General features: G+C 40.9%; 1 protein-coding gene and 2 non-coding genes across 4 annotated transcripts in view; 2 read left to right on the top strand and 1 right to left on the bottom strand.

The window, feature by feature from the left end:
* The window catches only part of LOC108047296 (homeotic protein Sex combs reduced), a 28,450-nt gene extending 19,645 nt beyond the window's left edge, over window positions 1-8,805 (top strand). For both annotated transcript variants that reach the window (XM_044456893.1, XM_044456894.1), the window contains exon 3: window positions 8,387-8,805. In XM_044456893.1, the coding sequence (XP_044312828.1) occupies window positions 8,387-8,694 (308 nt within the window). In that variant the 3' untranslated portion in view covers window positions 8,695-8,805. The remainder of the gene's footprint in view (window positions 1-8,386) is intronic.
* A 2,250-nt stretch (window positions 8,806-11,055) lies between these two features.
* Trnak-uuu lies at window positions 11,056-11,128 on the top strand. The gene has a single exon. It is a non-coding gene; the product is annotated as a tRNA-Lys (tRNA).
* An 829-nt stretch (window positions 11,129-11,957) lies between these two features.
* Trnak-uuu lies at window positions 11,958-12,030 on the bottom strand. Its single transcript has one exon. It is a non-coding gene; the product is annotated as a tRNA-Lys (tRNA).
* Between the last annotated feature and the right edge of the window lie 1,679 nt (window positions 12,031-13,709).

Consider the following 13,709-nt stretch of genomic DNA (forward strand, 5'->3'; position numbering starts at 1 on the left):
TGCGGGAAAATGAGCGAGAACTCCAGAAGCCAGACGCGTTCGTTCAACTGCAGACGACAGGACACTCATTAAAAATGGGTGCACCGCTGCACCGGTGCAGGGTATGTGGGCATCTGGGCAACTGGGCAACTGGCGTACCCGGGGTATCGGGGGGGCATCTCTGTTTACGCGGTCTTTTCACGGGAGGGAATCGAAGGAGAAACAGGTTTCCCGCACGGCTAATTTATGTGCGCATGCGCGACGCTCGCTCCCTACTCGGGAGCCCCATAATTAACTGAGGTAGTCATTTTGGATCCGAACATGAACACACTCCCATATCCACATGTGTGTACATGCTCAGCATCTTCTGACCGGAGAGGACTCTTTAAATCAGAGATAAACGATAATTATCTGAGCGAAAATGCGCGCATAAATAATTTGCAAGAAGTCACATTAAAATTGTATCTAAAAGATACGCGGGGCCTGATAACCGCTCTTATGCTCGCTCTCAGTCCATTTGCCTGCTCGGACCCTGGGAGCCTGCGCCGCGCCATTAAAAATTAAAAGCTCATTAATTATGCAGATAATTCATTTATTATATTTTCAACACAATACAAGCTACAAGCGGCATAATTTGTTACCCAGCTCATTATGCCAGCGCCGAGGATTGAAGGATGGTGTTGCGGGGTTGGCAACTGTCTCGAATTGAAAACAATTATGGAAACTCCTCCGCGTGGAAAGCTCTCCAAGGGTTGATTGTCTACTAGGCGAGGGCAGGGGGCGTGGCAGGGGCAGGGGCGGGGACAGGTGAAGGGGGTTGGTCGGGGGCGTCACGTGTCTCCCGGGGGCGTTTGTCTAACTTAATCCCTCGAAAAGCACTTAATTCCTGAGTGTCCAATCAACAGGTTGATTTCGATGGCTGGCTTAATTGGCGAGATTCGTTGGAGGAGGGCCACAGAGTTCAAAGCAGTTAGAGAGTCGTTATAAAGTTGAAAGCTTAAGTTTACCTTTTGTTTAATTAAACTTTTTACTTTCATACTATTCGGTTTCTAGTTTTAGGTTCAAAAATTAACTTAATGCTCAAAAACAAAAAACAACTTTCGTTTCTCGAGTATATTTCTGAATTTTTTTTGAATATGTTATTGATTTAGGCATCTTGAAAAACGAGAACCAATCAATCAGGTATAAAAATTTAAATTCGTATAATCTTCGTAAATATTAGAAATAAAACTTAATTTGTATATAACATAAAATTGTAAATAGAGTTTTCAATAATTTTTGGTTCCATGGAAGTTTTAGCACTAGAAGGTGGGATGAATATAAATTTGATTAATGAAATTTGAATTTATAATCGATAAATTGGAAACCAATTTAAAGTAATCCAAGAATTCTTTTTCGAATAAAAGTCTAAAATTATTATTTTGTTGTTATTTATTATTAAATAGGGACAACCGTATTGCTAATTTGATAAATTAAACATTACATAGAATTAATTTGGCCAATTCAAAGCCCGCTCCTTTTCCATGTTAAATGTTGCACTTTGCTATGTAAAACCCGAAGGAGGCTTTTCCACCGGAAACCAGAAAACCATATGCTGCTCCTTCTGGGCAAAGGTGCCCTGGTTCTCGTTTTCACCCCGTGAACCTTCAAGGTTCAGATCGTTCAATTGGCCGACGAACCGCATCAGCTGTTGCCTGAGAAGTCGAGAATTAGAGCTTTCTGCCACATGATGTCATTTCACCCGAGTGCCTTCGAGTAAGTGAAGAAAACGGCGAAAAAGAGCTGGAAATAAAATGCTGGGCATTGTGGCGGCTGTCGGGCTGACGAAACTGAATGTGTTCGTGTTGACAACAAACACGGAATATAAATTGAAAAATGCTTTAAAGCGAAATAATCAATTTACTTCTTGACATAATTTCCATTTTTCACGAAACCCAGCAAAAGGCAGCCACGCGAATGCCCAAAAACCTGTGAGGGGAGGGGGTTGGGGTTGGGTGGGCGCAGCGCAAGGCCACGCACATTTCGCACCACAAAACACAAAACAAGAAACAATACAAAAAGTTTCCCCCCAGAGGCCCCGAGAAATTGGCTGCATCCCATTTCTTGGAGTGTTTTTAATATTCTTGCCATTTTTCTGACCACCATCCTGTGACTGCAACGCTTCCTTTATTTGAATTGTGATTAATGATCAAGCTCGGCTGCGGTTCCTGCTCCTTTTTTGGGAAATCCCACACCATCCCCCGTTCCCAGGGTGTGACAAATATATCCAGACAGCGGCAGACAGTAGTTGTGACTACGATTTAATAGCGCTTTAATGGTCTGCGGACATCGATGGACCCCAAAACACCTGTTGTCCAGCGCGTGCTGTACGGCATTGAGTGGGTGGAGGCCACGGCAACACTTTCATTATCACGAATGTCACATCATTTGTCGCCTGCCCCCAAAAATAACACACACGAAATGACTCAAACCGCCGGGCAGCATCATTTATCACCTAAGGAATGCAACGCCCGGCGAAGATACAGCCTGCCGAATAGAGAGGCAGATACATGCCCGGATAGCCCGGCGACCGGCGACCGCATATTTGATTAATTTTCTTTTTCCGAAAGAAATTAACCCGCGCCGCACATGTCCCCTCGGCGGCCCTTTTGACTCCTCCATCTGCATTCTATATCCCTCCGCTCCGATCGGTCCCAGGGTCCAAGATTTATCTCTTCCAGCGGACCTCAAGCGTGGCACCTCTGCTCTCTGTCTGATTTATTTCTGGAACTGTTCGAGTTCGAAACTTATTTGAGGGAATTTTAATTTTGAGAGAGCCGCAAAACTGCTCGGAATTCCTTGTCAATTGAAGCGATCTTGGCCAAAATCACTTGTTGTGCTTAATTAGTTCAATTTGTGACAAAATTCCTGACTCGCTCGCTTCTTATGAGTAATGACCTGCGGCTGGAATTGTGACATTGATAATGGTTTTTGGTTAAACGACTCATTAGCCAGCGGCCCTTGAGTAGCCACCGATCTGCTGCATTGATCGGAAGTGCGTTGATTTATGGCCTTTCCGTTTGGACATCAACCTGCTGAGTCAGATCTGCACAGGGAAAAAGATCAACCAATGTGGGTATCAATTTGGTGTCCTTTTAATTCGAACTACTATCTCTGACACACATAAATACAATTTTATTTATCAAGATGTATCTAAGCTCCCTATGCTAATCAGTCTATCATGACAAATAGCTTAGTAAATATAGGTTTCAGTTGTATTGAGATAATAATACGGTATTGTCATGATCTTTTTCTCTGTGTAAAGTTTACAATTCGCTGTAAAAAGTGCAACAAGTTCAAAGCTGTTTTTGCATGATAAGATCAAAACTGAGGCCGCCAGATGATCGTTCTCCCCACCATCCCAATACCAATCCCAATCCCGTCCAGGTGCTGGGATCTTGGAGTGCCGCACACGTTGCTGATTACGATGACGATGTTCAGTCGCTGTGTTGTATTTTTTTATTCGCCTGACCAGACGCCAGACCGTTGACAAATGACCGGTACAAGTGTTTGTGACAAGCCGCAAGTATCTTTTTGTCGTTTTTTTCTTTCGTATTTCTATTTGCGATGCGGCAAACAGAAAACAATTAAACTTCGGCTCGAAAGATACTGACTGGTGTCTGACCTACGCCAAAGGTTTTCAGCTTAACTTTGAACCTGCCAGCGATCGACTGGGGGCCACTATGTATGCTAATCTCGTGTCAATCACAGGACGATCGAGGAGTATGCAAAGAGATAAAGACGAAACATCGAAGCGAACATCCCGGCCAGACAATGGCAATTTGAATTGCAGAACCGATCCGCTGACACTGAGATCGAAGGAGCTCCGAGCTCCGATCGTCACTTAATAAATTCTGAAACAGATTTTTGCATGCAGGCCGAAATGGGATGCACCAAAAATTTCAAATTTCAACTGATATGTTAAGCGGCTGTCAGCAAAGCTCTCTTAGCCCACTACACTTGACGTCATCTTACGCGAAATGCAAATGAAATGACCAACAATGAAGGCAACTCGCAGTCAAGCCGCAGTGTCTATGCCCTTTTGTGGTAGCATTTAATATAAGGGAAAAGCTCTCTTTAAAATTACATAATGAAAAGTACTATTTTATAAAATGATCTAATAATGCAAACCACCAATATTTCAAAATTAATGATCTATAAATGCAGGGTCGTACTATCTCATTGATGTACATTAAGCATGTATTAAAAAACTTAAGATTCATGTATGTTTTTATCTATATAAGGGTTATACAGAGGGTTTAGAACTTTTAAAGTTATTTAGATTTACTATAAAACGTTATTTTTATTTCACAAAAACAAAGAAAAATCTCACTACCCGAAAAAAGGGTATTAGTACAAAGGCAACGCCACACAAAAGTCACACACAAGCTGATTCTTCATTCTTGGGGCGTTCTTTCTCGAAAATATGTGCACATATATGTTTGTACATGCAAAATCCAATATGTCTATATAGTATTTCACAAATGCCCAGACACAGACAAAGATACAGTGCTCTGGCATCCCCATGCCATCCCATCCCATCCCATTGAGGTGGCAGGGAAATGGGAACAAACTTGTAAAACGCTTCGAATGTTCGCTCATTGGCGCTGTCAAGAGATCTGGCCCCCTCATAAGAACCCCCCCTCACCCCCCCTGGCAAGTGATATAAGCACAAGTGATATGACATGCCAGGTGCCGTTGGATACGATGGGGCTGCTTTCGGATGGTGCTCTGCCCTGTCAACTCATTGGGGCTTTCGGCTTAGATATTGCGCCTGGCCATGACGACAGCGATGCGCTACTTACTCGCATGTAGTTAACCGAAAAATAGAGAAAAATACACCAGGGGAAGGGCTAAAGGAGACCGTAGTGCTGACACTTGGCTGGGGACTCAACGGGTTGCGGATGTGTGTTGATCTTTAGTCGGAAATCAAACCAAATCTGAGTGGGAATTAGCGGCTGATGATGCCTGTGATGGTGATCTCCTTTGGAGGCAGAAGATCGCAGAAGATGAGCTGATTTAGACATAATGAGAGAGCGGGGATGATAAATTTGCAAGAATCACAATTAAGTTTTCTGGAAAAATATGTATAAAAATTAATTGTAAAATTTAAGGACTTTAAAATTAAATGTACTAAATCTTAACTAGTATGTTCTTTATCAGCTTTATTCTATGAAAGAAATTAGCTCTAAATTGCGTAAAGCAAATCTATAATTGTTTAAAATGACTAATCTTTCAAGGACATTCACACTACTTACTAAATAATCAGTATTTTATGCAGTTTGCCTGACTTTTTTTTTTAGAAATTGCTAAATAATGTTTAGTTTTGAAAGTTTGTATGACTTTAAGTGAATTTAATTTCTGGAATTATACAATTAATATTGAGAAATACTACTATGGAAGTACTTAATTTCGAGAAACATTTTGCAAGACTTCAGGCGCCCTAAAATTTTGCGGATACCAGCACGCATCCGAAAGATACATTTCGCAATGCTGTTGCTTCCGCCGCCTTCCCCTCCTCTCACTCCCTGAGTGGTGTAAACAAATTGCAACATATGACAGCGGCATTTGACAATTGTAAATGGTGGACGGCAGTGCAAGTGTTCAGCTTGTCTTTTGTTGTCTTGTCTCGCCGCCAGAAGGGAAAACAAAAATGTCTGTGACCCGAGAGGAGAGCCTTGGCCACAGGATATATTGATTTGGCCGGGCGAGTGGGCAAGGTCAGGATCCCTGCTTATCAAATAGTAAAGGGCACTCAAAAATGTCTGCACATCATGCATCAGTCGGAAGTCTGCCAAGTTTTGGGAAAAGTTTGCACCCCTAAAAAACGAAAAGAAAACCTTCTAATGGCGAACCAGAAATATTACTTGCAATATCAAATTTGATGGCCTGACTGACAGTTGCAGCAAAGCGAAATGGGTCAGGAGTCTGGATTAGTGCAATTCAATTTGCGGCGTGGCCACAACAGTTGGCCAACCTCCCAAAAAAGTGCCTCCCTATTGCCGCCTGATCCGCATGACTGATGAAGCCGATGGCCGTTGTCTGGTTACTGTCTGCTCGCTGTTTACTTGGTCATTAGTTTCAGCCCATTCAGGATGGCAGCCAGCCAGCCAGCCAACCAGCCAGCCAGGGAAGTGCAGGAGCTTTTGATGTCGGCGCTCGCCGGCCACACTCAAACTCGCTTTAATTAAATGAGCGGTAATTAATTTCAACTTTAATCAGAAATTCCATTTAGATTTTCGCCGCTGATTGATGTGACCTGACATCTTCCGCCAACGTCACATCGAAGACCACTAAACTGTGACAGCAGCGGAAAACTTTCGGAAGTGTGTGTGGGCGGATTTTGTTTGGGTTTATTTAAAGCCAACCACATTTTAAATTTGTATCTTTAAGTAGACAAAGGCAACGGGAAAACAAATAAAACAATTTACTTGTTTTAAAGCATAGCCTCCATTTTTGCGGTCTCCGTGTTTTTTATTTTAAATAAATCATAAGGTTTAGCCCTAGCCTACTTAGAATATCAAATGAAACATATGATTTCATACTTATATGAAAACTTATTTTCTCTTATCTCCATGGTTATATTTTAAGTAAAGCAGTTGCAAATTTTTCCATTTTTCAGTTCACAACTTAAATGCTGTAAATAACATTATCTAAATTAAAGGTTATTTTTTCAAGAAAATAGTTTTAAAACTATATAAGTCTGCTATAACAAATTATAGAAATACAATGTTGTGTTACTAAAAGTTATTTTGATAGATAATTAAACATCTAATAGATATCGCTTAGCTTTGGCGACTGAAAATGAATTATTCCCCTAACTCGAGGGTGAAACTTTGACTAAATAGACTTTTGATTAATAATACACCAAATGAAAAATATGCAGTCTGACTAAGAACTCCTTAAACAGTAATCGAAACTATTTCCCATTTAGCAAATGGGCCATGACCCATATAAATTAGTGGAACTTGGAATCAAGCGAGACAACAATCCCCCAGAAACGAGCCAGCGGTTGCCGTCTATCACATTGACTGACTGCCACACATTTCACAGATATAAATACTAGAGATACGGTGTCTATGGCAGAGCTGCCTCAACTCTTTGCCGTGTATTGAAAAGCCAAAACAAAGCAGGCGGGCGGGCCAATTGAGTTGGCCGTAATAACACGCCACGGTAAATGGCTTTTAAAAGTCTACTTTGCCAGAGCACGCCCCCTCATTATGAACGACGCGCTGCGAACGCCCTCGTGCGGTTTCCAGCGCAGAAACCCCGATTCAGATGACAGAAAAGTTTTCGGGGGCGACCTGCCGAGAACGGGAAATTGTCATTATCTTCCGCGATTGCGGATACAAGGATCCTGGGGAAAGGGCCAGATAGTTTTCGGCAAGCGACAAACATCTGTCTGGGGCGAGATACCTTCGCCCAATGGCTCGTACCTCTTTTCTTGGCAAAACACAATACCAAGTATGAACTTTTTCGGGTGCTACCAAATGGCAGTTTGACACGTCATATTTATGAAATGCGCAACGTTGCAGAAAATCACAATATAAATGAGAAAATTAACTGCCTCGGAGCGGTGAGAAAGCTCGAGGGGAATGGGATTGGGAATGGGATCGGGCGGTGTTGTCCACTTGAACGTTTGACGATTGCCTAGGAACGCCTTCTAATAGTTTTTGGCAGAAATAAATGCATTTTGGGGACACGGCCTGGGAAATTGTAGGGTGGGAACATTTGAACAAGAAATGGATATTTCAATATATCTGGACAACTTTTTACTATTTGACTTAACGAAATAAGCTAGGATTACTTATCAAAATATACGAAAATAAAAAGCCTTTACAACCATATTTTATAAAATATAGTAAAAAGATAAGTGTTGACTCAATACCAAACAATAAAAGCCTTTACTTTCTGAGCTGTTTATTTAATATCAAACGATTTATTATACTAGCCCTGAAATTATAATGTTAACATGGATCTTATTAAGAAGTTTTTCATACTCAATAGAATTGGAACTCATTTAACACTATTTTTGTCTGCACGACTATTTTTTATTCGACGTACACATACTTTGTATAATTTGCCTCCTGCTTAGGTTATTTTATTATAAACTTAAATATATATTTAGCCTGAAGTAAAGTCCGAGTCCAAGTTTTTTAAATATCAAATGATTCTTCAGTAAAATTATGTTTTTGAAATATTGTGTTGAACTATCTCAATAGAAAATTGCTCTGATTTGTATGTAAACTTGATGAACAAGATTATGACAATGAAACGCATTTAGGCCACCTTTCTGATTGTAGCATTAGATCTTATGCCAATAAGTTTTCCAATCGAACTAATACATTTTCCGCTTTTCTCCCTCCAGGTACTGTGAATGCCAATGGCGAGACGAAACGACAACGGACCTCATACACCCGCTACCAGACGCTGGAGCTGGAGAAGGAGTTCCACTTCAACCGCTACCTGACCCGCCGCCGCAGGATCGAGATCGCGCACGCCCTGTGCCTCACGGAGCGCCAGATCAAGATCTGGTTCCAGAACCGGCGCATGAAGTGGAAGAAGGAGCACAAGATGGCCTCGATGAACATCGTGCCCTACCACATGGGGCCCTACGGCCACCCGTACCACCAGTTCGATATCCATCCGTCGCAGTTCGCGCACCTGAGCGCATAGGACGCGTGGCACTTTTCGGGTACTGGTTAGAGACTCAATCAGTTGTATCAGGAACCATATCAGACGGCGGCGGCGGCCTCGGCGGCCAGCGGTTACCAGTCGCAGGACGGAGGCTCCGTGGGCGTGGGTGGTGGCTCGGTGGGGGTGGGCGTGGGTGTGGGTGGTGGTGGTCCAGGGGCAGGTGCCCTGCCCAACGGCGGCAGCAATGGCAACGGTCCCAACTCCCTGTTCGCCTCCACCGCCTCCGGCTCCCAGGCGACCGACTGCATCAAGTATCCGCAGGAGTTCTGATCTCAGGTTATCATCAGGCAGCAGCAGCAGCAGGAGGATAACCCCACGGATCGCATTCAGGATCGGGGCCTCGAGCAGCTCTTGGAATCGGACTGTGAGCCCGATCCGGAGATGCAGCTGGACTTCAAGGCGGACATTGTCGGCTGCAATTTGTTCTGCTGCTGAGATCTGTCCGCCTGCCACGCCTCTTACCGCCTGCCGCCTACCGCCCATCGCCTACCGCCTGTCGCCGCCCGTCGATCAACCAACATCCAGTGATGTTTCTTGTTTGCAACTGATTCGTGTTAAGCTAAGAAACGAGCCATAAAGCGATGGTTCGTTTGGGTTTATGATACTGGAGGTGGTGCCCCGAGCAATCGCAAGCTCCTTTCCCTAAGACATCACATTTTCAAACACTTTAAATAAAATCTTTAAAGGCATTAGTCGGATGGAATTGATGGAATCGAAAATAGCACCCTAATATATCAACAAGACTCACTCTCACATTAACATTTGATGTTAATTGACTGTTGGATCATACGGATATGAACCATCATACTAACTTTGATATTTTTCAATCGTTTCTATACCTTTCTTTGCGAGTGCTCGTGGGACCTTCCAGTATGATGAATCTCTTTCTCTAAGCAGTATTCGAAAAGCTATTAGTTAGTAAGCCTAGCATAATTTTAGCCTGTAAGCTGCACAGATGAACAGACAGAGCTGTCGAGTTGAACAAATCTAATATCTGCAATAATTTCAAAGTGATTTCTAATTAACATTAGTTCTTCGTTCGTATCACCCCCACCCTGATCCCAACCAACACCCCACCCAGCACCCTCCAGGGAGTCCTAAAGAGTGTACTTAATTCCTAGCTAGTAGAGAACCTAACTCTAGTTAACCACATAAGGCTTTGTTTAGTTTGTAAATAGCAGAGCGTCCCGACTCGGGGATCGCCTTTTTATGTTTGTGTTTCGTCTTGGAGAGAAAATTTCGGAAATATCTGTAACTGTTCAATTTATTTTGTGCGCTTGCGTTTGTGTTGTTAAAAGTGCTCTAGCAGCTCGAAAAATGCTTTACTAATTTTATCAAAAATCAATCGTTTTTAATTGCCACTGAAGAACAAATTCGGAAGATAAACAGGAAGTAAAATATTTCAAAATTAGCATAGAACTTGCTATAGTTAATCAGGATTTTCTTTGGAACAGCAGCTGACCCTTCCACATTATTTATTCAAAGGCCTCTCAACAAAGTCTGTAAATTTAATTCGGTAGTTAATCGATACAGTAAGCCAACGAAATTTGATTAAAGCGAGAATTGTTAAAGCCTAAAGCTAAAGGAAACCCATAACCGTAATGTAAAGTAATTATTTATGCTGTACTTTTCGCTAAGCTAAGGTTAGTGCATTCTAGAACTATCGGTAGTCTATGTGAACCTAGCTCGTAAGCCTAAATTATGTATATCGAATTAGCAAGATAAATTTTAGAGAAAACAAATCCGAATGAGCAAGGCAAAGCAAAACGAACAAAACTATGGAAAATGAGAGAATCAAACAAAAAATACCTAGCACAAATTATTAATCGTTTTTGGTTTTCCATTTTGTACATTTGTTCAATCTTAGTTTGTACATTTTCGATTGTTTGTTTAATGCAATTTGTCGGAACCGTAATGAAATGATTTTCCCAATCGATTGAATGAAACACCATTTGAAGTTTCGGGTTGAGGGGGCACTCACTGTCCGCCAGGGAACAGTGGGCGCAAAAAGTTTAACTGCATTCCATGTAAAAATAAAATTACGCAACTAATTTTTAATGAAATTCGCATGTATGTATTACCTTAATCTGGGTTCGATTACAAAGGCAATTATTATAAAAACAAATGGAATCGAAAACAAAAACAGATCAAACTTCAACTACCACGAAAACCATACAAATATAAAGAAAAACAAAACAAGTATGTAAACATGTATGAATATGGCAAAAAATAAAAACTATTTTAAATTGTACACGTTTATTTTCTGATGGTGATCTTGGATTGGATTGGGATGGACTTACGTTCCTACAAGTAGAGTTGCCTGGCCGCTGACGTTCGAATGCCCGGATAGCTCAGTCGGTAGAGCATTGGACTTTTAATCCAAGGGTCCAGGGTTCAAGTCCCTGTTCGGGCGGCAATAATTTTTTTTAAGAACACTCTTTGTTCTTTGGCCAAGACATTAATTTATTTTTTACCATTTAGCATAATTTCCAAAAATGTATAAAAACTCCAATAGATTCGAGGACAGTAAACAAAAGTATATGCCTCTTTCGCAAAATCTGTGAATATATATTGATATCAAGAGCTAAAAATAACTTCCCGAAACCATTCCAAGTTCTCCGGGGTCAAAAAAAAGAAATTGGAAAGAAAAAATATTTTTGTTTTTTGTTGCAAAAGATTGTGGTCCAACCGTATTGGTTGGGCTGATAACGGCAGTTCACTCCGGTACGCTATCCCACTACTGCCTACCACGGGAACTCTTGGCTGCTGGTTTTCACCCCTGGCCCGGTTCATCCCTCCTTAGCCAACCTGAATGCCACGGACTCCTCCACGGCACCCATATTGATGGCAAGCTTAGTGCGGACGTTCCGTCAACATGAGCTGGTCCGCTACACAGTAGATCCCAGCCTCAGGCCATCCCACAATCGGACCTCACAGAAGCGTGATTACAGAAGCTGCCAACCTTCCAGTCGAAATGTTGGCGACTAAAACTCAGCCACACGTCACAGATTCGAGCCCGATTTCAGTTAAAGCGAACTGCCTTACCGGCGCACCTCTCCATCGACACGAAGCAGTGTGTATACACTGCCTTATCGATTGCCGCGTTGCCAACCACTGCGTGCAAAATAAGAGTAGTTAAAGCAGTTGTGCCTAACGTCAGCCCTAAACTGCCGCACCTTTCCCAACTAGAGCAAAATTAGATTATAATAGACTGTTTTTCGCGAAAAATAAAAAAGTAAGATCGCCCGAGCAGGGACTTGAACCCTGGACCCTTGGATTAAAAGTCCAATGCTCTACCGACTGAGCTACCCGGGCATTGCACGAGGCGCCGGCAAAGGACACGGGCATAAGCTAAGGCAACATAAGTCACATCCTTTGCCTTTAAGCTGCGATTGCCGAATGTTACCTAAAGTTGAAAAAAAATGTAGAAAAATTAAAATTGGTGAGAAACATAGCTCTCAGCACAGGTTTAGCAAAGGCTCGGTCAGAACAAACATTTTTTAATTAAATAATAATAATAATAATAATATGCCTACAAAATAAGCCCGCACTGTGTCAGTCAAAATGTGAGGCTGTAAGAACAAAGGATAGGAAATGCTAATAAATAAATTAAAAGGAGTATCCTCTGAAATGTTCGCACTTGTTGGGGTGCAATTGAATTCTTGTTTCACGAACAATTCGTCGAACAAATTCGACTTTGGATGGCCAACTTAAGCGGAGCCTTATTGTCTTTAAAAAGCTATTACCACTATGACCATCCTCTTTGGAATTTTGTTTCATTTTCAGTACTCCCGTTTAAGTGGAATTCATATTTCTTTTTCGGTTTTTTACTGATTTTGCATGGCCCACGGCGACATTAACCGCACGTGTTTGTCCGATCATTTTCTTCGTAAGAGTGCATAGGAAGACTTGTAAGCTAGTCAATGCACTTAAGAGTAAAATATTTTTTTCTTGTGCTTACATTTATAATGTAACGTAATGTAATGTATAAAAACTTGTAATTTTACAAAAGCAAGAAGTATTTTATATAGTTACAGATTTCAGATTAGTTGGAATCCTTACTCATTCTTTGATTACTAATGGACATTGATTGTGAAAATATTTAACCTTAATTTGTTTTTAACACTATTTTAAACTTTTAACATTATCATCAATGCGTATTAAATATGTAGGTCTACATTTCATTGTAGCAGTGGGATAATCCATGAGGATATCAAGTAGGTTAGTGACATGTATTGAGTTTAATCATAATTTTAGATAGTACAATTTTTTTATAATTTCTAACATATGTGAATAAGTTTAAAATTGTTTTTTGCTAAAATTCAAATGGTAAGACTTTACTGTCATTAAATTCTTATTGTTGAAGTTGGGTTATAAATACTAATAAATAAATACAAAAATTGCACAATTTACATTTGATTAACAGCCCGCCCTATTCCGGGCTTTACTTGACGTTGGTTTTGATCTGTTCTGGTTTTTCAAATTCTAGGGATTCGGTTTTTCACTTTTAATATTTCTCGGACATATGTACACTTTTTCTAGAAAAAAATTGGTTTTCTAGAGCGTCATTGTGTGATGGAGCTGCGGAAAAATTCAATACTCTCGACTCTTTTGGTTTCTGGTGAAGATCGACTTCGTTTTGAGAGAATCGATGTATGGCTCGCGTTTTTTTTAGCAAAAATTCCATTACTAAGAATAAGGAAAAAAGTTTGGATTGACGTAAAAGAGAAGGTAATTTAATTAATTTAATTTAATTATATGAAAGAATATATTGCATTCCCATAAAATCAGCGAGTGTGACTCATTGTTGTCAACAAAAACAAATAAGCTTTAGACACTTAAAAAATATATATGAAGTATGAATATGAACTGGTCGGATATCAGCTAGAATGCGATTGTACAGAATCAGGATAGTGGCATAGGCCACTATCGCAAATTGGTTTACAATAGAATGGACCACAAAATCATATGATATTAATTGTTCAACCACGTTT

This window comes from Drosophila rhopaloa, unplaced genomic scaffold (assembly GCF_018152115.1).
Source record: "Drosophila rhopaloa isolate 14029-0021.01 unplaced genomic scaffold, ASM1815211v1 contig_155, whole genome shotgun sequence".
In the NCBI taxonomy this organism is placed as follows: Eukaryota; Metazoa; Arthropoda; class Insecta; order Diptera; family Drosophilidae; genus Drosophila; species Drosophila rhopaloa.